Genomic DNA, 22,137 nt, shown 5'->3' with positions numbered 1-22,137 from the left:
TTACCTGTCTCCTGAGAAACCTGTACGAGGGTCAAGAAGCAACAGTAAGAACCAGACATGGAACAACCGAGTGGTTCAAAATTGGGAAAGGAGTACGACAAGGCTGCATATTGTCACCCTGCTTGTTTAACTTATATGCAGAGTACATCATGAGAAATGCCGGGTTGGATGAATCAGAGGTCGGAATTAAGATTGCTGGGAGAATTATCAACAACCTCCGATATGCAGACGATACCACCCTAATGGCAGAAAGCGAAGAGGATCTAAAAAGCCTCTTGTTGAGGGTAAAAGAGGAGAGTGCAAAAGCTGGTTTGAAACTCAACATTAAGAAAACTAAGATCATGGCATCTGGCCCCATCACTTCCTGGTATATAGAAGGGGAAGAAATGGAAGCAGTGACAGATTTTACTTTCTTGGGCTCCAAGATCACCGCAGACGGTGACTGTAGCCATGAAATTAAAAGACGCTTGCTCCTTGGGAGGAAAGCTATGGCAAACCTAGACAGCATAGTAAGAAGCAGAGACATCACCTTGCCGACAAAGGTCTGTCTAATCAAGGCTATGGTTTTCCCAGTAGTAATGTATGGCTGTGAGAGCTGGACTATAAGGAAGGCTGAGCGCCGAAGAATCGATGTTTTCGAACTGTGGTGCTGGAGAAGACTCTTACGAGTCCCCTGGACTGCAAGGAGGTCAAATCAGTCCATCCTAAAGGAAATCAACCCTGAGTGCTCATTGGAAGGACAGATACTGAAGCTGAAGCTCAAATATTTTGGCCACCTAATGCGAAGAGAAAACTCCCTGGAAAAGACCCTGATGCTGGGAAAGACTGAAGGCAAAAGGAGAAGGGGACAGCAGAGGATGAGATGGCTAGATAGCATTACTGATGCAATGAATATGAACTTGAGCACGCTCCGGGAGAGAGCACAGGACAGGAAGGCCTGGCGTGCTATGGTCCATGGGGTCACGAAGAGTCGGACACGACTGAACGACTGAACAACAACAACAACAACAATGTTGAACTTGCTTTATAACTTCCAAACAAGAAACACAGATATTTGAACTATCCAAAGGCAACCCTGTCTCTAATGAAAATGAAGTAGTGAAAGAACTACACACTGAGAAAGCAACACCTTGACCTGAGCTGGGAAAGCAACTGGCAACCAGTGAAGGTCTTTCAAGACAGGTGTAATATGTTCCCGATACTGTGCACTAGTTAGCTGCCTAGCTACTACATTTTGCACCAATTGACGCTTCTGGACACTCTTCAGGGGTAGCTCCAAATAGAGTGCATTGCAGTAGTCTAACCATGATGTAAGCAGCTAACTGTTGCCAAGTCAGACCGACTTAGGAAGGGTCATAGCTGGTGCACCAAGCATAATTATGCAAGCGCCCAGTTGCCACCGCCACTACCTGAAGATCGAGGTGTAGGACCAAGGAGCACTCCCCAAGCTGCAGACATGATCCTTCAGAAGGATCGCAATGCCTTCCAGATACATAACCAAAGTCTATCACTGAAAAAGACTCAAATCAATGAGATTACTTCTTAAAGCTCTACAAATTTGAACCGAAACAGGGTTTTTTTTCAACAAGTAGCTACATAAAACCAAATACATGGAACTAGCAGCCTAGAATTAGCTGCCATGTTCACCAGAGGGCCATCTAGCAAAATATGACAAATCCAATAGCACTTTCAGATAACTCCTGGTTTCTGAACTCTTTGGGCCCATTTTCCCATATGCAAAAACTGTGTTTCCTTCAGCTGCAACAGTGCTGGAAGGCATGAAGGGCAGATGCAACAAATACATACTGGATAGCCTCAGCCGACTGTACTGCCTCATGTTTTCCGGCTACATTTCAACAGTAGAGATTCTGTGGATTGCTGGATCCTTAATACAGGGGGCATTCAGACACCAGATTTTTTTTTAAAAAGAGAATCACAATAGAAATCACTCTGTGAATAAATATACACAAATTTGAAATAGCAATAAAATTACAGTTTGCAGACATTTTTAAGGTACATTTTTCCTTTTATGATTCTCAGAAGGCTTCTCACTTTCTAAACATAACACAGAAACCATACCTGTGGGGAATTAAGAATTAAACTTTGACCACTGAACTATGTAGCAAAACTTGCATATACTTCCACAAGGTCAAGACTACTGTAAAGCTACTGTAATCTTAAAGGCATTCTCTCTCAAGTAGGTGCCACTGATTTTAATTGGCTTTACTGTTGAGTAATCACACTTCAGACTGAGGTATAAGCATTTGGGGGGGCAAACCATTTGGGGTACAGTTATCTTAAGATTCAAGACAAAAAATATATAGGCAGAGTGAGAAAAATGAATAAATATTTGGCCCAAGGATAAGAAAGGTATCAGTGAAGTTTCTGCAGGAACTCATTCACTTAAGATTACTAATACTTCAGTAACAGATGCTATGTATAAGTACAGAGACTTTTTTTTCCAGAACAAGTCAGACCTGGAACAAATTATTTTGGTTTTTGGCATACAAAACTGGGTGAATGCCGCAAATTACCTCTGAAATAAAACTAAATGTCTAGCAGCAAGTTAATAACCATCTCTTTTTGTTACTGTACAAAAAGAGGCGGACAGACTGTCAAAGCTCAACAGAACTCAATTCATCTGGCTGACAGAGCAACTATAAGAGAGTTTGGTCTCCAAGGTGAAATCTTTAGTGTATTAAAGTAGTACGTACAGTAAGAATGTGCCATTCTTCTGCAGATCCTATGGGAGAGAGAGATTCCTGGCAATACTCTTTTAAAATTCCTTGGGCATATTTTGTTTTCTATTGACAATGAATTGTAATTGCAAACGGAATATGAAAGGTAGTAGACTACAAGGTCCTGAAAACTGCACAAAGGAACAGTTCAGTCAAACAAGATAACTAGAAATCTTTGGGCTTAATATGCAAAGATTTATGAAACAGCTGCACAATCAACATTTATATTTCCAGTTCTCAAGAAATTAGCTTTATGAGGAAACGGAGACAGAGCATTTATTCAAAGGAATCAGTTTTGAACAGTACTCATGCAGAAGACAGAATATGTTATGGGGAACTATTAATAGTAGACGTCTGCACCAATCACAAGATTCAACTTGGATCCTGATTCCAATTTCCGAAAAGAAGCTCAATTCAGCTCAGACCAATTTGGAGGACACCAGTTCAACTTGGGTACCAAAATTGAGTCAGGATTCAGAAATCCAAGGCATTGTGCCTCCCACCGACTATCATGGAAAATCTAAACATGGCTATAACTTAGGGCACAACCCTATGCGTGTTTAGACAGCAGTAAGTCCTACAACTCCCAGCATTCCCCAGCCAGCCCTTATTCTCTTTGTCAGAACTGGGTGAAATTTGCAGGCACATAGCCCCTTTGGAGGGGATTACACCTGCCAAATGTCCGAAAAAACAGATGCAGGGTTTTTGTGGCACACATCTTTATATTTTGATTTTTTTATATATAAATGGAACTACTGATAACTTTTATTTTTTTTTTTGCAGAATTTGCAGTGACAGTTGCCCCGTCTGAGGGGATCAAGCCTACCAAATTTCAGATGAATAGGTCAGAGGGTTTTGTGCAAGAGCAGCCTTTACATTTTGAGGATGTCCAAAAACCCCTACGTTCCTTGTGGACTTTTGTTCTGAAAGTCTGACTTTTATTCTGAAAATAACAGACAGCCTAATCTGCACTTGTCCTTTCAGAGGGATAGTGCAGCGGTTTATTTGGATTGGAAGTCCTCAAATTTGTGGGAGAAGCAAGCAATTCTCTTCCCCTTCCCTCCCCCCATTGCTTTTGGGACATTTTGTATGAAAACGACCCCTCACAGAGGTGTCTCCAGGCAAGAAACCTGTAAAATTTCAGAAGGACAGATGTAGATCTAGGGCAGTGCGATGCTTAAAAGGCAATTTAAGGCTTTTTCATAGTAAAGTGTGGTGGTGCTGGATTCACTGTCTAATTCTACACAAAGACACACAAACGTCAACACAGAGTATAAAAAAAGTAAAAACAGAAAACGGCAGAGAATCTCAAAGAACGCTTTTTCACTGCAGGAAAAAGTCTGAAAGAAGGACTGAGTTACAGAAGGAAAACATTTGAAAACTATGAACAAACAATGAAGCCATGCGCACCCAACCCAACACAGAACTTCTCACTTCCTACTTGCAAGTAGCTACAGACTAAACAAACAACTGAGAGAAATAGAAGAGAGAAATAATATTTATCCTAACCCAATCCCTCCCCTAAAGCATGGTGATTCGAGCCCCTGGTAAAATGTGCCCTACTATTAGAAGGTAGATCTGTCAGTCACTCAACCAAACTGTCCCCTCCCCTCACTCATAATCAGTGTTTAGAGAAACAAAACCAAAAGATGCTATTTGGAGAGGAAACTGAATGTCTGAAAAACAAATTGGTAACAAAGCCTCATGCGGGTCAAAATTTGGGTCACTTTGGAGGGAGGCCCGATTTGCCTCAGGAAGCACCAGAAATGGCCCAAATTGGGCCATTCAACTCAGACTTCAGGCTTTGACAGAATCTGATGCACATCCCTAATCAACAGCCCAGAAACACACAAGAAAATGAGAGGCTGAAAAATAAAGCAATTATGGAAAAGAGTATTATGGTAGAAAAGTGCCTATCTTAAAGAGCAGAACTACACTTTGTGGGCAACATGGGCTTTGTTTAGTTGTCACACTGGCAGAGAACAGCAAAGCAGAATGAACAGACTGTGTGTACCAGTATGTAGCTCACTCACAATAAGCTAAGATTCTCCTGTGCGAATGCTGTCCATTTAAAAAAAAGAACAAAAAGAACAATGGCCCCTTTGATATAGTTAGATCTAACCTACTCTCCTACATGTGTATTCACTAATGCATTCCTCTGAAAGCAGTGTGGCTTACTTCTGAGTAAACATGTACAGAATCAGACTGCAGTCTCTTTATTCCCCATGCCAGAATCCACAATGAAAACCAAGAACATAATCGCTTTGTATACTGGAATGTTTGGACTAGTTTTCAGCACCCTTTAAAAAAGTCAGAGCAACCCCAGTCAACCTGACCTAGACCACAAATGAATACTCGCTAGTTCCCTGTGATATCGACAAAAAGAGTAGCATGAGAGAGCCACTGTTGCCCACGCTGCAATGAATAGGTGCAGGCTTTCTTCCTGAACTCATCTTTAAGAGGGGTCCCTTCACTGGGATGAAATTCCTGCCCAAAAGTGTCGACAATACTGGCATAAACGGACCAATGGTCTGACCTGGTGGAAGGCAGCTTCCTATGTTCCTAAATTAATGGTAAACTAGTAGAAAGGCAACATTCCTTGCCGTATGCACTGGGGAATTCAGCAAGGACATGGACCTAGGAATTCTCCACTGACAGCAATGTTCCCACCCACCAAAAAATGCCTCCCACTCAGCTAAATACTTTGTGTGGCTTTTACACGTCCGTTCTAACTGATCTGGTTCCTCTGTGATGGAATATACGCAATCACTGCGATCTTTGCATTTAAGTCTCAATCCTAAATAAATGGAATGTTAACAGTTAAATAAGACATAAATCATAAAACTGTACTTCCTGAGTAAATAGTAGGGACATGACACAGTGTAATGAACTGCAAGCAACCACTGAGTGACCAGAAAGGTCTCAGACCTTTATCCTGCACCATTGCATTAACAGAGAGAGAGAGAGAAAGATTTGCTACTAACTTTATTATTTGGCAATGTATTCCTCTTAAACTGGCTAGTGGGATCTTTATGGTAAGTTGCCTTTCTCCTAGTTTACCATTCAAAATGCCCTAAATCTGTAAATATGCATCATGAAAGGAAACAGAACATCAGTGAAATTCAATTTGGTTACCATGAAATGCAAACTAGTGCAACTAGCCTATACCTAATAGGAGACTGGATAGGATCAGAGATGCTCCCCATCACTTCACTAACAAAAATTAATTGCAGTTATCTATTCATATCAATGTTCTTTTTTGTTTGTTTCAGATGTATCAGGAGCCGCAGTAACTTAGCCCATCACCAACGGGGGAGGGGAGCAAGAGCAGCAGCATTTCCTTTGAGTTCAAAAGCTCACTCCCATCTTATTAAAACATCTAAAACAAATTACAGGGATTTAATTTAGGAAAGCATTTCAGCATTTCAAACCTACAATTCAGATATCAAAGCATGTAGTAAAAGAAAAAAAAGATGTGGCATTAAAAGGAGCTTGGATTGATGGGGAAAGAGACCATAAAACTACTGTAGTCTCCTTCATTCCACCTTCTGAGCCCTGCTTCCACAGTAAGAGAGTGTTCATGTGCAGAGAGGATGGAAAATTTTGAGAATGGAACTGATCAATGGCAAGCACTCCAGCCATCATCTTTGCAGCATAGGCCTGAAAAGGGGTGTGTGTTAGCTAAATGCCAGTCTCCCATTACTGAAACAGTGAGACGAAATTTTAGCTATTTTGGATCTCTTTTTCTCTCCCCTCAGTCCATGCATTCACAATACCTCCTTAATCCCTTACCCATCAGTGACAATAAACAAGCCGGAGGCTTGCAACAAAACACTGCTCTTGCTAAATGCCTCTCAGCAGGAGCAAATGCAAAAGAGATTGTGGGAAAAGCCTGCCCACTGATGCTAAGGGGGGAAAGAGACACTCAAAGGGCAAGATTTTTCACCTTTGAGTCACCTCCCCCTTTCCATGATGATGTCCCTCCCCTTTTAGAACTCCATTAGCATTACAAGACCTAGATCAGAAAACCTGACTGGCTTGGCACACATGGAGTTACAAAAACAGACTGCGCACCACCCAACCAAAGATAAGCACTTATGGCTACAGCAGTATGTATGTTTACCTGAGAATAAGTCTCATTAAATTCACTGAGATTTACTTCCAAGTAAACATATATGGGATCAGGCCGCACAGCTGCAAGCCCATGCATACTCTCTTGGAAGGAAGACCCACGGAATTCAGGAGGACTTGCTTCTGGGTAAGCCTAAACTGAAGGAGTGACTGAAATAAATGGAACTTAAAAGCTGCTTAAACTTTGCATCTACTCCATGGAAGCAACGAAGAAGGATAATAAGAGGTGAAGGCTGCTTATAATATGAAGACTAATAATAAGGCAGGCTCACACTAGTGGGGGGGGGGCGAGGCCTTTTGATTGAACCATCTCCTTGACATATAACATATAGGACTTAATGTGAAGCAACACTTCGTCCCAGAACCTCTTGAGAGGGCTCAGTAGTGCAGTGCCTCTGAGCATGTGCAGAGTACATTCCCATAACCCGAAGTAAACCAATCATACATTTCGGATTGGGGGAATGACTCCCTGGGGCAGGGGGGAACCATTGAGCCGTCATCCCCACAGCACCACCCCGTATCAGGCCCCCTGCCACTACCCTTCAGGAGGATGTAGCGATAGCCTGGGTCTACGCACCACCGGCTGCCAGTCACTCCCCCCAGCACCACCCCACGCGGAAAATATGGCACTGCTGCTTTGCGGGGCAGCGGGCACTCGTCCCACGGCAGCTCGGGCACTTCTCGTTTTGGAAGTTACGCATCCTCCGACCGGAGGGAAAACTCCGCGCGGCCGGCTCACTCGACCCCCTTCTGCCAGCGCCCGTCTCCCCGCAGCCCTTCCGAGGCAGGTGATTCGCCCTCCTGGCCCGTCCCCCGCGGTGCTGCTGCAGCGCCCTCCTGGCTGCCCGGAAGGGGACGTGCGCGGCGCGCCTCCCCGCCCGCGCCAAGCCGGCCCCAGCGGCGAGGGGGCCCGGCCAGCGGCTCTGCCTCGCGCCCGCGCCCCGTCCTCCTGCCCGGGGGGCCGAGGGCGGCGGCGGCGGCGGCTACTCACTCGGCATAGCCCGTGGTCCAGGGCAGGCGCCTGGTCTCCTTGCTGAGGATGAGGATGGGCCGGGCGATGTGGTCGGCGGAGCACTCGACCTCGTCCGGAGACAGCCCCAGGAACTCGGGTCTGCCGTACGGGAAGCGCAGGGGCAAGTCCGAGCCGCCGCCGCCGCCGTGCTCCGAGCCGCCAGCCATGATGCCGCCCATGAAATTGGCCACGGCGGACTTCACGCGAGTGAGCATGCTACTCCTGCCGCCGCCGCCGCCGCCGGCGGCACCAACGCTGGGGCCGGGAGGAGCACCATCCAGGTCGCGGCGGGCGGCGGGCGGCGGGCGGGCAGGGCGGCGGCCGAGGGGCGCTTCCGCGGCGGAGGAGCTGCCTGCAGCGGGCGCCTAGGGCAGGCAGCCGCCGCCGCCGGGGAGCGAGGAGAGGGCGCCGCCGCCGAGGAGCGCTCCTTGCCGCCGCCGCCGCTGCGGCGAACCTGCCTCGCTGTCCCCGCCCTGCTCGGCGCTGACGACCCAGCGCGCCCCAACGCGAGCGGCTGGCGCGGCTGCCGGCGCGGAGTCACGTGACGAGGATCAGCCCGGGCGCCTCGCGGGGACTTCCTGCTCCCCGAGCTGCGGCACCGCCGCTCCTCCTGCCCGCGGGCGCGAGGCGGCCCCGCCCCTTCGGCGGCGGCGCCTCGCGGCTGCGGGCAGCGGAGGGAAAGGCGGGGCGCGGGGGGGGCGGTCCCAGTGCGCTTGAGGTCAATGGGGGGCGTCGCGGCGGGGCAGGCGGCGAGGCTGCCCTCGGGAGAACAGGTGCGAGGGCAAGCCCAGGCGTGTCTACTCAGAAGTAAGCCCCACTGAACGGAATGGGACTTGTCCCCCACGTGAGGGGGTATCGGGCTGCAGCACTGAGGCTTACGAATCTGGCCGCGAAGCAACTGGGCTGGGCGTTCCGGTGATCGTAAATATATGTGACAAAATCTAATGGTAACGTGTTTTGTATCTGTGTAGTTTTAAAGCATACATCTAAACAGTAAGAGAGAATGGAGGGTTATTGTGCCAAACAAAAAACAAACTCTGTAACCATACCAAAGATAACAAATACCAAATGAACCAAACGCGTTTCGACATACAGCCCTCCTCAGTGGTCTAGGGCAAAGGACATGGTCTAGTGTATAAAAGGTATGCCAAAAAGTGGACAGGCATAGGTGCGCAAGCACATTGTATATAACAGATTCCTCACAATTACTGACATAAGTCACTGCAGTAGTTAAACCAAAGTAAAAGTCTTGCCACACCTCCTCTGATACATGTACCGGTCCAGGATGTGCATGTTGTGATAGTAAGGGAGCGATCCTATGGCCACTCGTAGTGGGCACTATTTGCGTTCCCCTTTCTTTTCTTTGTCTTAGTCTACGTAAATATTGACGCAGACTAAGACGGCGAAAAATAAGGAATGCAAATGGCGGTGGCTGTAGCCGCCGCATTTGTTTGTTTTTTTAAACCCAGACATGATAGGCTACGTAAGTCTTTACGTAGCCTATCACGTCTATGAAAAAAAGAAAAAAATGACAGACTGCAAATGGCGGTGGCGCCCGGTCGGAAGACCAGCCTCCGCCGCTGCCGAAACCGCCGCTGGACCCGCCGCCGTCCGGAACATCCGCCACAGGTAAGTCTCATCCCGGGGGGGTCTGCGGGGGGGTGGCAGGCCGTTCCGCAATGGATTTCGGGGGGCCGAATGCACTGGCATTCGGCCTCACCGAGATCCGTCACGGAATTCTCTGAGATCCCTAGAGGTGAGGACATTAGAGGTAAAGAAAAAAAACCTCTGGGTGCTCTCGGCCCATGACAACATCTATATGGAATTTTTATAATATTGGGTCTGGATGTAGGAGAATCAGATTAAAAATCTCTGCCATGAATTTCATTTGGATGGCCATGTGCACCTCACTAGTTCTTAGCCTAATCAACCTCACAAGGTTGTTAGAATAACTGCAAAGGATTTTTAAATTCTGAACTACACCCATGCAAAACCCTATTAAACAAGCAATTCACACAAATTGGTAGTACAGGTCATCTAGTACTCTGTGATGCATATACTCTTGGTGTTTCTGCATGGAGGATTTTTTAGGATCTTTGATGTGCTCACATGCAAGAGCAGCTGCAAGAAACAAAAGAATTATCAGGCTATGGGGAACAAAGATGTACTTATGCCTATGCAACTTCCTGAACTGTGTGGGAGAACATAAGCAGATATTGTTCTAGGCTCTAGAAGGAGTCAGTGAATGAGAGTAGGTGTATCCAAAAGCATCCATCAAGTTGATGTATTTTTAGAGGAAAATGGCTCAGCCTTTACACATAGAAAAGATTCTGACATATTTTGTTTTTCTTTCTCTTACAGTGATCAAGAATAGTCTCTCGATTAACTTCTGTCTTCTTATGGACATTTAGTCAGAACGTAAAACAGTATATATGGAATACTTTTATTTATTTATATCTAGCACTTCCTCACAAGGAGCCCAAGGCAGCCATATAAAAACAATATAACATATAAACACCATTAAAATCATAATTCTAAAATTACAAATATGCAATAAAATACAATAAAACCATCTCTACAACCCCAGAAAACAGAAAAAAACCACTTGCATATACCCCCAAAGCATATACAAATAAATACATTTTTAACTGATGTCAGTAAAAGCGTATTTCCCCCCTCTGTCAAATGAATTGAGCCCAAAGATATGCATAATTGCAGGAGGGCAGAGAATGGCATGGGACTCACTTTAAGAACTCTGGTGGATCAGGCCAAGGATCTGTTTCGTTCAACAATCTGCTTCCCACTATACCTCTGAGAAGCCCACAAGCAGGACAGAAAGGCAATAGGGCTTTCTTTTCATTGCTGCCCAGAATGGCATCCAGCCTCTAAAACTCCAAGATTCCATTGAGTCAATCAGGCCTTGCAACCATTGATAGACTTTTCCTCCATGAATTTGTCTAATCCCCTTTTAAAGTCGCCTAAGCTGTTGACAACCCAAATTGGGGGCCATCACTACATTTTGTGGCAGCGAATTCCATAACTAAAGATGTGATCCTATGTATGTATAGACAGAAAAAGCCCTACAACTCCCAGCATTCCCTAGCCAGCATGCTGGGAGTTGAAGGACGTTTTTCTGTCTAATCACACATAGGATCATGCCCTTAGTTATGTGCTGTCAATAAGTACATCCTTTTGTCTGTCATGAGTTTCCCCCTAGTCATTTTAATTCGCTGACCCTGATTTTGGCTATTAAGAGAGAGTGAGAAAAGCATCTCTCTATCTGCTCTCTCCACCCCATGCATAATTGTATAAACCTCTCTCCTGTCCATTCTAAGTCTCCTTGGGTTTTTTCCTAAGCCAAAAAAGTCTCAGTTGTAGCCTTTCCTTCTAGGAAAGGTGCTCAGTCCCCCACAATCATTTTGGTTGCCCTTTTCTGCGCCTTTCCCAACTCTACAATGTATTTTTGAGATGCAGCAACCAGAACCGTGCACAACATTCTAATCAAGAAAGACAAGTCTGTTCTTTGCTACATGCCAGTTGCAATCCTGTTATTGTTGTTGTTCAGTCGTTCAGTCGTGTCCGACTCTTTGTGACCCCATGGACCATAGCACGCCAGGCCTTCCTGTCCTGCGCTCTCTCCCGGAGCGTGCTCAAGTTCATATTCATTGCATCGCTGATGCTATCTAGCCATCTCATCCTCTGCCATCCCCTTCTCCTTTTGCCTTCAGTCTTTCCCAGCATCAGGGTCTTTTCCAGAGAGTTTTCTCTTCGCATTAGGTGGCCAAAATATTTGAGCTTCAGCTTCAGTATCTGTCCTTCCAATGAGCAGTCAGGGTTGATTTCCTTTAGTATGGACTGATTTGACCTCCTTGCAGTCCAGGGGACTCGTAAGAGTCTTCTCCAGCACCACAGTTCGAAAGCATCGATTCTTCAGCGCTCAGCCTTCCTTATAGTCCAGCTCTCACAGCCATACATTACTACTGGGAAAACCATAGCTTTGATTAGATGGACCTTTGTCAGCAAGGTGATGTCTCTGCTTCTTACTATGCTGTCTAGGTTGGCCATAGCTTTCCTCCCAAGGAGCAAGCGTCTTTTAATTTCATGGCTACAGTCACCGTCTGCGGTGATCTTGGAGCCCAAGAAAGTAAAATCTGTCACTGCTTCCATTTCTTCCCCTTCTATATGCCAGGAAGTGATGGGGCCAGATGCCATGATCTTAGTTTTTTTAATGTTGAGTTTCAAACCAGCTTTTGCACTCTCCTCTTTCACCCTCAACAAGAGGCTCTTGAGATCCTCTTCGCTTTCTGCCATTAGGGTGGTATCGTCTGCATATCGGAGGTTGTTGATAATTCTCCCAGCAATCTTAATTCCGACCTCTGATTCATCCAACCCGGCATTTCTCATGATGTACTCTGCATATAAGTTAAATAAGCAGGGTGACAATATGCAGCCTTGTCGTGCTCCTTTCCCAATTTTGAACCACTCGGTTGTTCCATGTCTGGTTCTTACTGTTGCTTCTTGACCCTCATACAGGTTTCTCAGGAGACAGGTAAGGTGGTCTGGTACTCCCATCACTTTAAGAATTTGCCACAGTTTGTTGTGATCCACACAATCAAAGGCTTTAGTGTAGTCAATGAAGCAGAAATAGACGTTTTTCTGGAATTCTCTTGCTTTCTCCATGATGCAGCGAATGTTGGCGATTTGATCTCTAGTTCCTCTGCCTCTTCGAAACCCAGCTTGTACTTCCGGTAGTTCTCGGTTCGCATACTGCTGAAGCCTAGGTTGTAGGATTTTGAGCATCACCTTGCTGGCATGTGAAATGAGCGCAATTGTGCGGTAGTTTGAACACTCTTTGGCGTTGCCCTTCTTTGGAATTGGAATGTAAACTGACCTTTTCCAGTCTTGCGGCCATTGTTGAGTGTTCCAAATTTGTTGGCATATTGAATGCAGCACTTTAACAGCATCATGTTTTAGGATTTTAAATAGCTCAGCTGGAATACTGTCATCTCCACTAGCTTTGTTGTTACTAATGCTTCCTAAGGCCCACTTGACTTCACTTTCTAGGATGTCCAGCTCAAGTTCAGCGACCGCACTATCATGGCTATCAGGGACATTCAGATCTTTCCTGTATAGTTCTTCTGTGTATTCTTTCCACCTCTTCTTAATCTCATCTGCTTCTGTTAGGTCCCTGCCTTCTTTGTCCTTTATCATGCCCGTCTTTGCACAAAACATTCCCTTGAGATCTCCGATTTTCTTGAAGAGATCTCTCGTCTTTCCCATTCTGTTGTTTTCCTCGATTTCTTTGCATTGTTCATTTAAGAAGGCCTTCTGGTCTCTCCTTGCTATTCTCTGGAACTCTGCATTCAGTTGGATATATCTTCCCCTTTCTCCTTTGCTTTTCGCTTCCCTTCTTTCCTCAGCTACTTGTAAAGCCTCATCAGACAGCCACTTTGGTTTCTTGCATTTCTTTTTCTTTGGGATGGATTGAGTTGCTGCCTCCTGAACAATGTTACGGACCTCCGTCCATAGTTCCTCAGGCACTCTGTCTATCAGGTCTAATCCCTGAAATCTATTCCTCACCTCCATTGTGTATTCATAAGGGATACGATTGAGGTCATACCTGAATGGTTTAGTGGTTTTCCCTACGTTCTTCAATTTAAGCCGAAATTTTGCAACAAGAAGCTCATGATCTGAGCCACAGTCAGCTCCAGGTCTTGTTTTTACTGACTGTATAGAGCTTCTCCATCTTTGGCTGCAAAGTACATAATCAATCTGATTTCGATATTGACCATCTGGTGATGTCCATGTGTAGAGTCGCCTCTTGTGCTGTTGGAAAAGACTGTTTGCTATGATCAGCGTGTTCTCTTGGCAAAACTCTATTAGCCTTTGTCCTGCTTCATTTTGTACACCAAGGCCATGCTTGCCTGTTATCTTGACTTCCTACTTTAGCATTCCAATCCCCTATGATGAAGAGGACATCTTTTTTTGGTGTTAGTTCTAGAAGGTGTTGTAGGTCTTCATAGAACCGATCAACCTCAGCTTCTTCGGCATCAGTGGTTGGGGCATAGACTTGAATTACTGTGATGTTGAATGGTTTGCCTTGGATTCGTACTGAGATCATTCTATCATTTTTAAGATTGTACCCCAGTACTGCTTTTCCCACCCTTTTGTTGACTATGAGTGCTACTCCATTTCTTCTAAGGGATTCTTGCCCACAATAGTAGATATGATGGTCACCTGAATTAAATTCGCCCATGCCTGTCCATTTTAGTTCGCTGATTCCCAAGATGTCGATGTTCAATCTTGCCATCTCATGTTTGACCACCTCCAACTTACCTTGATTCATTGATCTGACATTCCAGGTTCCTAAATAATATTGTTCTTTACAGGATCGGATTTCCTTTTCACCACCAGACACATCCACAGCTGAGTGTCCTTTCGGCTTTGGCCCAGCCGCTTCACTCTTTCTGGAGCTACTTGGAAATACCCTCTGCTCTTCCCCAGTAGCATATTGGACACCTTCCGACCTGAGGGGCTCATCTTCCGGTGTCATCTCTTTTAGCCTTGTGTTACGTTCCATGGGGTTTTCTTGGCAAGAATACTGGAGTGGGTTGCCATTTCCTTCTCCAGTGGACCACATTTTGTCAGAACTCTCTGCCATGACCTGTCCGTCTTGGGTGGCCCTGCACGGCATAGCTTATGGCTTCACTGAGTTACACAAGCCCCTTCGCCACAACAAGGCAGTGATCCATGAAGGGGAATCCTGTTATAGAAGGGTATTATTGTATCTCAGGTACATAGCTTTATGCTAACATAGTTGCCCCTGCCTTGTTTCCATTATGCAGCGCAATCCTATGCATTTCTACTCAGAAGTAAGCCCCAGTGTATTTAATGGAACTTACTCCCAGTTGAGTGGGTACAGCATTGCAGCCTAAGGCTACTAAAATGTATTTCTATTAATAAAAGCACTTATTTATTAACTTCCAACAGGCTGAAAGCCAAAACAGTCATTACTTTAAATCCATATCTAGCAGCTGCATCCAGGACTGGCTTTAGGGGTGGGCGAGCTGGGCCGTTGCCCAGGGCACTGAGCTGCGGGGAGTGCCAGCTGAGCTCAGTGGCTTTTTTTTTTTTTTATGTACTGTCTGCAGGGAGCTAGGGCGGCAAAAAGCAAGTGTCTGGAACCTTTTTTTTCCCCCAAGGTTCTACAGATTGTTTTGATACTAACTATAAAAATGATCTTCCTTCAGTTATCTTTAAAGTATGTTTCTTTTTCAATTTCCACTTTGATGTCATTTGTGCTAGGTAAGAATCAGTGGAACACAGCTTTACTTTGACGCAACATCACTGAGCACTTAGCACTTCAAATACTGTAAACACTATAAGCACTGTATAAATAATAATAATAATAAAATTGTAAGCTGTAAGAGGTCAGTTGGATTTATAACTTTTCTTTATTATTTTTAAAGATAAAAATAATGGATATTCTAAAATAAAGAATGTTTACCAAAAGATAGAACTGCTACAACACAAAAGCTATTATAAGTAAAACCTCTGATAGTTCTGCTGTGTTGCATAGTGGACTGCCACTGCTCAGAATGTGGCTTTTCAAACTTTGGCTTGTGCAAATTGTAGCACAGGGACTGAGAGATAAAGGTTTTGAGCAATATTGTTCTTAATGGACATTGCACCTGCACCAGGCCCCATAAATTCTCTGGGTGGCCCTGCAAAACTGATTATGGGTGGGGGCACCAAAGGCACTCCTCACCCAGGGCGCTGTTTATCCTAGGGCCAGTCCTGACTACATCTTTATTTTTATTCTGGAGTAGATGCAGGGAGGCTGATCTGGATCTTAAAAGCCCCCTACCCCCCACACACACACACTGCGGTCCCAATCCAGATTGCCCCCTGTACGTACTCTAAATGGTGGGAAAATCCATTGCTCCTTGCCATACCCCCACCTCTCCTCACTTCTCCTGAAAAGCCACTCAGGCATTGGTAGGGTTTGTATGTATGTCAGCTCTCTGCAGTCAGATTAGCACAGAGTCATGCTGGTGGGTTGTCAGTGGGCATGATCTTGTATTTTATTGCAGTTAGATCCAACAGTAAGCCGCAGGGTAAATGTTACAATGGTGAAGTCTCTCTCTCTCTCTCTCCCCCTCGGTATGTGTGTATAAATGTGCAGTACGCAGCGCTCAATAGCAAATCTCAAAACTGATCAATGCACGCAAAAGTTAGAACCTTTTTCACTGCTTACCAATGTTTGCTGTTTGCTTGGTTTTAAGTAAACAGTTGCCTAAGTCACCAAGAGCCCATCATGAACTTGCCACTTCTGTGGGGTCGTGGGGAATTGTTCACATGGCCAGTTTACTATATTCTGTCCGGACAGAAAATAGTAACAAAGATGGGGGAAAGTCCACATGAACTGTCGTTCAATCAACAGGAAGTTGGGCAGTTGTCAGCAATCAGTATAATTTTCTATGCACCTCAAAAATTCCCCAGCTGAAATGTATAGAACAGAATATGTTAACGCACAGACTGCCATTTTCATGCAGACAGTTTCAACAGCCTCTGGGGGTACGTGATGGTGGAGGTCCAAATGTGAAACGTTTCTACATGTTACAGCCAGGCAAGGATTCTCCTGGAACTTGAACTTTGCCCCTAGGGTTGTGCTAGCTTAGCCTTCCCCAACCTGGTGCCCTCCAGATGTGTTGGACTCTGGAGGGTACCAGGTTGGAGAAGGCTGTTCTAGCTCCCTAAAAGGGCCTCCGGCATTCCTGTCCTGATAGTTCAGATGGCCTTCTAGAAATATCTCTGATTAGCATCTGCCTAGACTAGGGTTTGAAAGATAAACCCCCGTGTTTCCAGAGATGCCATGGGACATCCTCTGAGCATGATTGTAGAGAGAGGAAAGAGGAATTCCATCAGTGCCCTTCGCAGTACAATGAGACATTTTTATAGTATCACATTATCCTTGCAGACACTGGCTGGACAGACCAGTCGCAGATTAGCTGATGAGATCTGGCAGGCTGCAGCTTGAGGATATGTTGTCAGTTCTCTTCTATAAATATAAAGAATTCTACCAAAGAGAAAGGGCCAAGAAATGTTTTCATCTGCCACTCCTAAATTCTGCAGTAGGATATTTGTCAGATGCAGAGTTTACAAGCAACATGACCTTCATGACTTTCTGTCATCTCTTTGGTGTTTAAAGCAGAAAAGAAATTAGGCTGAGTTTTGTCACTGAGTACTGTTGCAAAGCAGTATTATTTTTAGATGGTGCAGGTTCCTAAACCCATCAGTGCTACAGTCCAGGTGCTAACCGTATTATGAGGCCTGTTAATTATAGAGAATCCTGCCTCGGGACCCATTCAACCTTTTATTTCTGATTCTGAAAGCCAAAACCAAATATTTACCCAGCAGATAAATGCCACCAAACTTTTTAAAGGTTCTCTGCAGTATGAAGCATTGGTAGCATGGTCCATGCCATGTTTTATGCTGCTACAAACAATACTATATTGATCATCTCCCTGGTGTTATTTTTAAAGCTTTCCTCTCCATTTGCTCTGTATTTTATGTAACCAGAGGTGGAGGGAAGAAGGAATCTTTGCTAATTATGGGGTGGAGCAAAAACTGGTCTGTTTTGAACTCTCCTTGACTGGTTATAATATCTGAGGCAGAGCAAAGCAATCAGATAACCTTCTATGGCTCTTGGCTCTGCTTTGTTAAAGAAACTGTGATTACTATTTTTAAACAGCAGCATGCTCAGTCTGGTATGATTTGCTGTAGTGTGTGTGGATAAGAAGCATACACAAATTCAGAATTGTGAGTGAAGGCAGGATAGTTCATAACAGCCCATCATGGTCCATCCAGGGCAGCCTTTCCCAAATTGATGAACCTCCAGATGTGTTAGACTACAGTTTCCATCGCCCCCAGCTGGAAGTTGTAATCCAAAAGAGGGCACCAGGTTAGGGAAAGCTGATCCAGGATATTCACACGGATGGCGATAGCACCGTTTCCCCACATCTTCGTACCTGGTTCCTGATTCCATCCCAGTCACCTAACTTTCCCCCTACAGTTCAGTCCTAAATATTTAGACTGTGATCACTGGGGCTTACTCCCAGGTAAGGGATGTGTATAGGATTGCATTCTTACAAGTATTTCTAGACAAATCCAACATGGATTTGTCAAAAACAAGTCCTGCCAGACAAATCTGATCTCATTTTTTGATCAAGTAACCTCCCTTGTAGACCGTGGGAATGCTGTAGACATCATATACCTCGACTTCAGCAAAGCTTTCGACAAAGTGCCCCATGATATCCTGATGAGCAAACTAGCTCAAAGTGGGCTAGATGAAACAACGATCCGGTGGATCCACAGTTGGCTACAGAATCGGACTCAAAGAGTGCTTATCAATGGGAACTTCTCAAACTGGGGAGAGGTAACGAGTGGGGTACCGCAGGGCTCAGTCCTGGGCCCAGTGCTCTTCAACATCTTTATGAATGACTTGGAGGAGGAGGTGCAGGGAATGCTGATCAAATTTGCTAATGACACAAAATTGGGAGGGATAGCTAATACTTTGGAAGACAGAAACAAAATTCAAAGTGATCTGGATAGACTGGAGCGCTGGGCAGAAAACAACAGAATGACATTTAATAGGGACAAATGCCAAGTTCTGCACCTAGGAAAAAGAAACCAAATGCACAGTTACAAGATGGGGGATACGTGGCTCAACCACACTACAAGAGAGAAGGATCTTGGAATTGTTGTCGATCACAACCTGAATATGAGCCAACAATGTGATGTGGCTGCAAAAAAGGCAAATGCTCTTTTGGGCTGCATTCATAGAAGCATCGCTTCCAAATTCCAGGAAGTACTAGTTCCCTCTACTCAGCACTGGTTAGGCCTCATCTGGAGTACTGTGTCCAGTTCTGGGCACCACACTTTAAGAAGGATGCAGACAAATTGGAGAGGGTTCAGAGGAGGGCAACAAAGATTATCAGGGGACTGGAAACAAAGCCCTATGAAGAGAGACTGAAAGAACTGGGCATGTTGGGCCTTGAGAAGACTGAGGGGAGATATGATAGCACTGTTCAAGTACTTGAAAGGTTGACACAGAGAAGAAGGCCAGGATCTCTTCTTGTTCATTCCAGAGTGCAGGACACGGAATAATGGGCTCAAGTTACAGGAAGCCAGATTCCGGCTGAACATCAGGAAAAACTTCCTGACTGTAAGAGCAATACGACAATGGAACCAATTACCTGGGGAGGTGGTGGGCTCTCCCACACTGGAGGCCTTCAAGACGAGGCTGGACAGCCATTTGTCAGGGATGCTCTGACTTGGATTCCTGCATTGAGCAGGGGGTTGGACTCGATGGCCTTGTAGGCCCCTTCCAACTCTACTATGATTCTATGATTCTAGGGTTACACAAAGCATTCATTTAAAGCATTTCTTGGCTTACAAAAACTTAAATTGCAGTTCAGAACAAAAATCATAAACACCAGCAACCAGGTATCCATAACTGCATTGTAACAGCCATAGCGCTTGGAGGCTGGCTTAGCAAATAGGACATAGGGCTGAAGTAATCTCCTCTTGCTTGTGTTTGTCCAATTGTAAGTTATGCAAAATAATATTTACCAACCCAACTTCCCATAAGTCTTTCATGATTTAATATAACAAGGTTAATAAAACATATCCTCAGGGTATGAAGAAGTTTTGATCTAGATCACATTTTATCTTCTCTAACTCAGGTTCCTCTCTTAAATGCTTATTTTAATCCTCCCAGATGGCAATCCTGCAAAAATGCTGCTAAAAATCCATTTAATTCAATCTTTTGGTAATGTGAAATGCTGATATTATGATAGGTTTGGAAGGGACCGACAAGGACCATTTGTCCCAAGGACATTTACACCTCTGTAGGACACAAGGACTAGGTGTAAGGTCTATTAAAATATATATATCAAAAAGCCAAAAGTAGGATAATGCCTTCATTAGGATCGGCTAAAATGTCCCAAAAGTTGTGAGCAAGCTTGAAAGCTTTGCAGAAGTGCCAGGCTCAGGTGGTAGATTGGGAGCAGCAGCAGCATGAACATGCACTTGCCTGCCACCTGTGTTACCTGCCTGTCACTATTGCCTACCATCCCAGCCAGGTCTGGGTATACCTGCGAGCCACAGGGCAACCACCTGCTGCCTAGGTGGGCTGCCTCCATTTTGCCAGGGCTGCAAAAATGATTTCAAGTTTAACAGTTTATTGTGAAAGATTAAACAGTACTTGCCATTGTGGCAAAGTGACCAGTGGGAGCTTGCCAAGTCCATCTCACCCTGTGGCCTGCATGCCCTGCTCTGAGGAAGGATGTGAGTGGGGCTGGGGGAGGAGGGGAGGAGGAGAACTTCCACACTGGTCAGGGCTCTGGGGTGTACATAACTAGCGGAGGCTGGTGGCTCCGAGGTCTGTGGGATGGTAAATCCGCTCCGGGTTTCAGCCAGAACCAGTCAGAACACTGAAGGAGCTATGCAAGGTGCAAAGCTTCACACCTTAAATAGCTCCTTCAGAGTCCTGACTGGTTCTGGCTGAAACCCAGAGTAGATTTACTGCCCCACTGACATCGGAGCCAAGAGCCTCAACTGTACATAACAATATATAACCAGGCAAGCATTTGCACACTTACCTAGAAGTAAGCACCATTGAACACAGTGGAGTTACATTTACATAAGCATGCATAGGAGGAGAGATGGTAAAACACACCATCAGGACAAGATATAAAAAAGTCGCTATTGTTCCTGAAAAAAGAAAATACACACACAGAGATATCAATAGTGACCTTACAGGCCAGGTAGTTTTGAACAAATTCAAAAGACTTTCAGTCACGTTCCGCCTTGAGAGGGTGCTGCCCTTAAAGGCGGCCTAAAAATCATTTAAAATACATACATACATACATACATTTCAAACTAGAGAAAGACAACTTGACAGACAGAGCCAGAAAAGCATGCAGGCAGAATATGCGATGTATCCTTTCTGCCAAGAAGTGACAAACTGAAGTGAATCATACTTTTCAAAAAGCTGGTTGTTGTGAATGGTTCCTATCCATATTCCAGATCAACTACTGTGTCAGTTTGAAGGTGTGACGTGTGGCTCTCACAGGCCGAATGCTGTGAAATGGATCTACTTCAAAAGGCTGTAAAGCAGTAGCTATCATTAGTATGCGGTGCCAAAATATTGTTTCTTCTGTCCTACAGCATCTTCTCTTTTTGTGTGTGTTGCTTTCGTGCCCCAACAGCATGCATGCTTCATCGCACAATAAAAGTGCCTGTACTTAGAAGAGTAGAGACTTGAGCTGCATATCAAATGGCTAATTGCAATAGAACAAAATGAAGGCTCGCCATTTCAAACAGGCTGAAATGGGTCATATTTTCTCGTAGCATTTTTAAGGGAACTGCCACAAACTAGCACTTAACATAACGTTCAGAGGAACTTACACTATTTATAGCAATGTCTGTATCCTTATTACCGTGGACAAGAAAGAGCTGGATTCATGCACCATGATTTTACTCCCACCAAATCCACCCAAGCGCTACTTCCTGGGAGAGCTGAACGACTGGCCCATTACAAAATGGGTGACCACAAAGGTGAGTTCCTACAGCACCAAATGATCAGGTTGAGTCTACTGGATGGGCATGCCAAAGACATCACACCCCAGCTTTTTTCTCTGTTAGGACAGCCCTCAGTGAATCAAACCTCAAGTTGATTTGTAAGGAAGTCGGTTCTCTCTACTACTACTGCTTCCCCAACAGAGAAGTTACACATAGAGGACCAGACTGTATAGCATAGCCAGTGTGGATAGGCTGCTGCCAGCAGAGCCTCTCAACTGTAGCACAGCTGAGTGGTTTGATCTCGTCAGAATTGCCTTTCTTCATTTTGGGATGCTTCCACACTAGCGGGTTTAGTGTGGAATCACCATGTTTTACCTGCTCACTTTTTATGGGGCATTCAAACAATGCTTCTGAATGCCCATGTCAAAACCAGTCTCCCTTTAAAAACAATGGATGGGTAGCACTAAAGGCATCTACACCTGTAAAGACTGCACTCCTCCTCTGTTTTTATGGAAGAAGTTAGACTTCTTGTAGTCTGAGAAAAGACTGAAGAATCACAGACAAAACAGAGGATGAGAATACCTCAGCACGCATTCCTTGGGATGGGTGTCATTTTATAACCCTGCTTTTGTTCTTTTAATCATCACTGTTTCTTGACTAGATTTTTTT

The 22,137-nt window shown here is 44.9% G+C and overlaps 1 protein-coding gene across 3 annotated transcripts in view; it reads right to left on the bottom strand.

Annotated features, from left to right (window-relative positions):
* Positions 1 to 8,351, bottom strand: part of PPM1H (protein phosphatase, Mg2+/Mn2+ dependent 1H) — a 118,230-nt gene extending 109,879 nt beyond the window's left edge. For all 3 annotated transcript variants that reach the window (XR_014784412.1, XR_014784413.1, XM_084810613.1), the window contains exon 1: positions 7,861 to 8,351. Coding sequence is in view for 1 of the 3 variants with exons in the window: in XM_084810613.1 (XP_084666739.1) it covers positions 7,861 to 8,096 (236 nt within the window). In the remaining 2 variants the exon portion in view is untranslated. The remainder of the gene's footprint in view (positions 1 to 7,860) is intronic.
* Positions 8,352 to 22,137: the final 13,786 nt, after the last annotated feature.

The sequence above is a fragment of the Heloderma suspectum genome, chromosome 7 (assembly GCF_057233095.1).
Source record: "Heloderma suspectum isolate Gila_16-S chromosome 7, 16-S_ref, whole genome shotgun sequence".
NCBI classification, from domain to species: domain Eukaryota; kingdom Metazoa; phylum Chordata; class Lepidosauria; order Squamata; family Helodermatidae; genus Heloderma; species Heloderma suspectum.
This window is presented reverse-complemented; position numbering and strand designations above follow the sequence as displayed.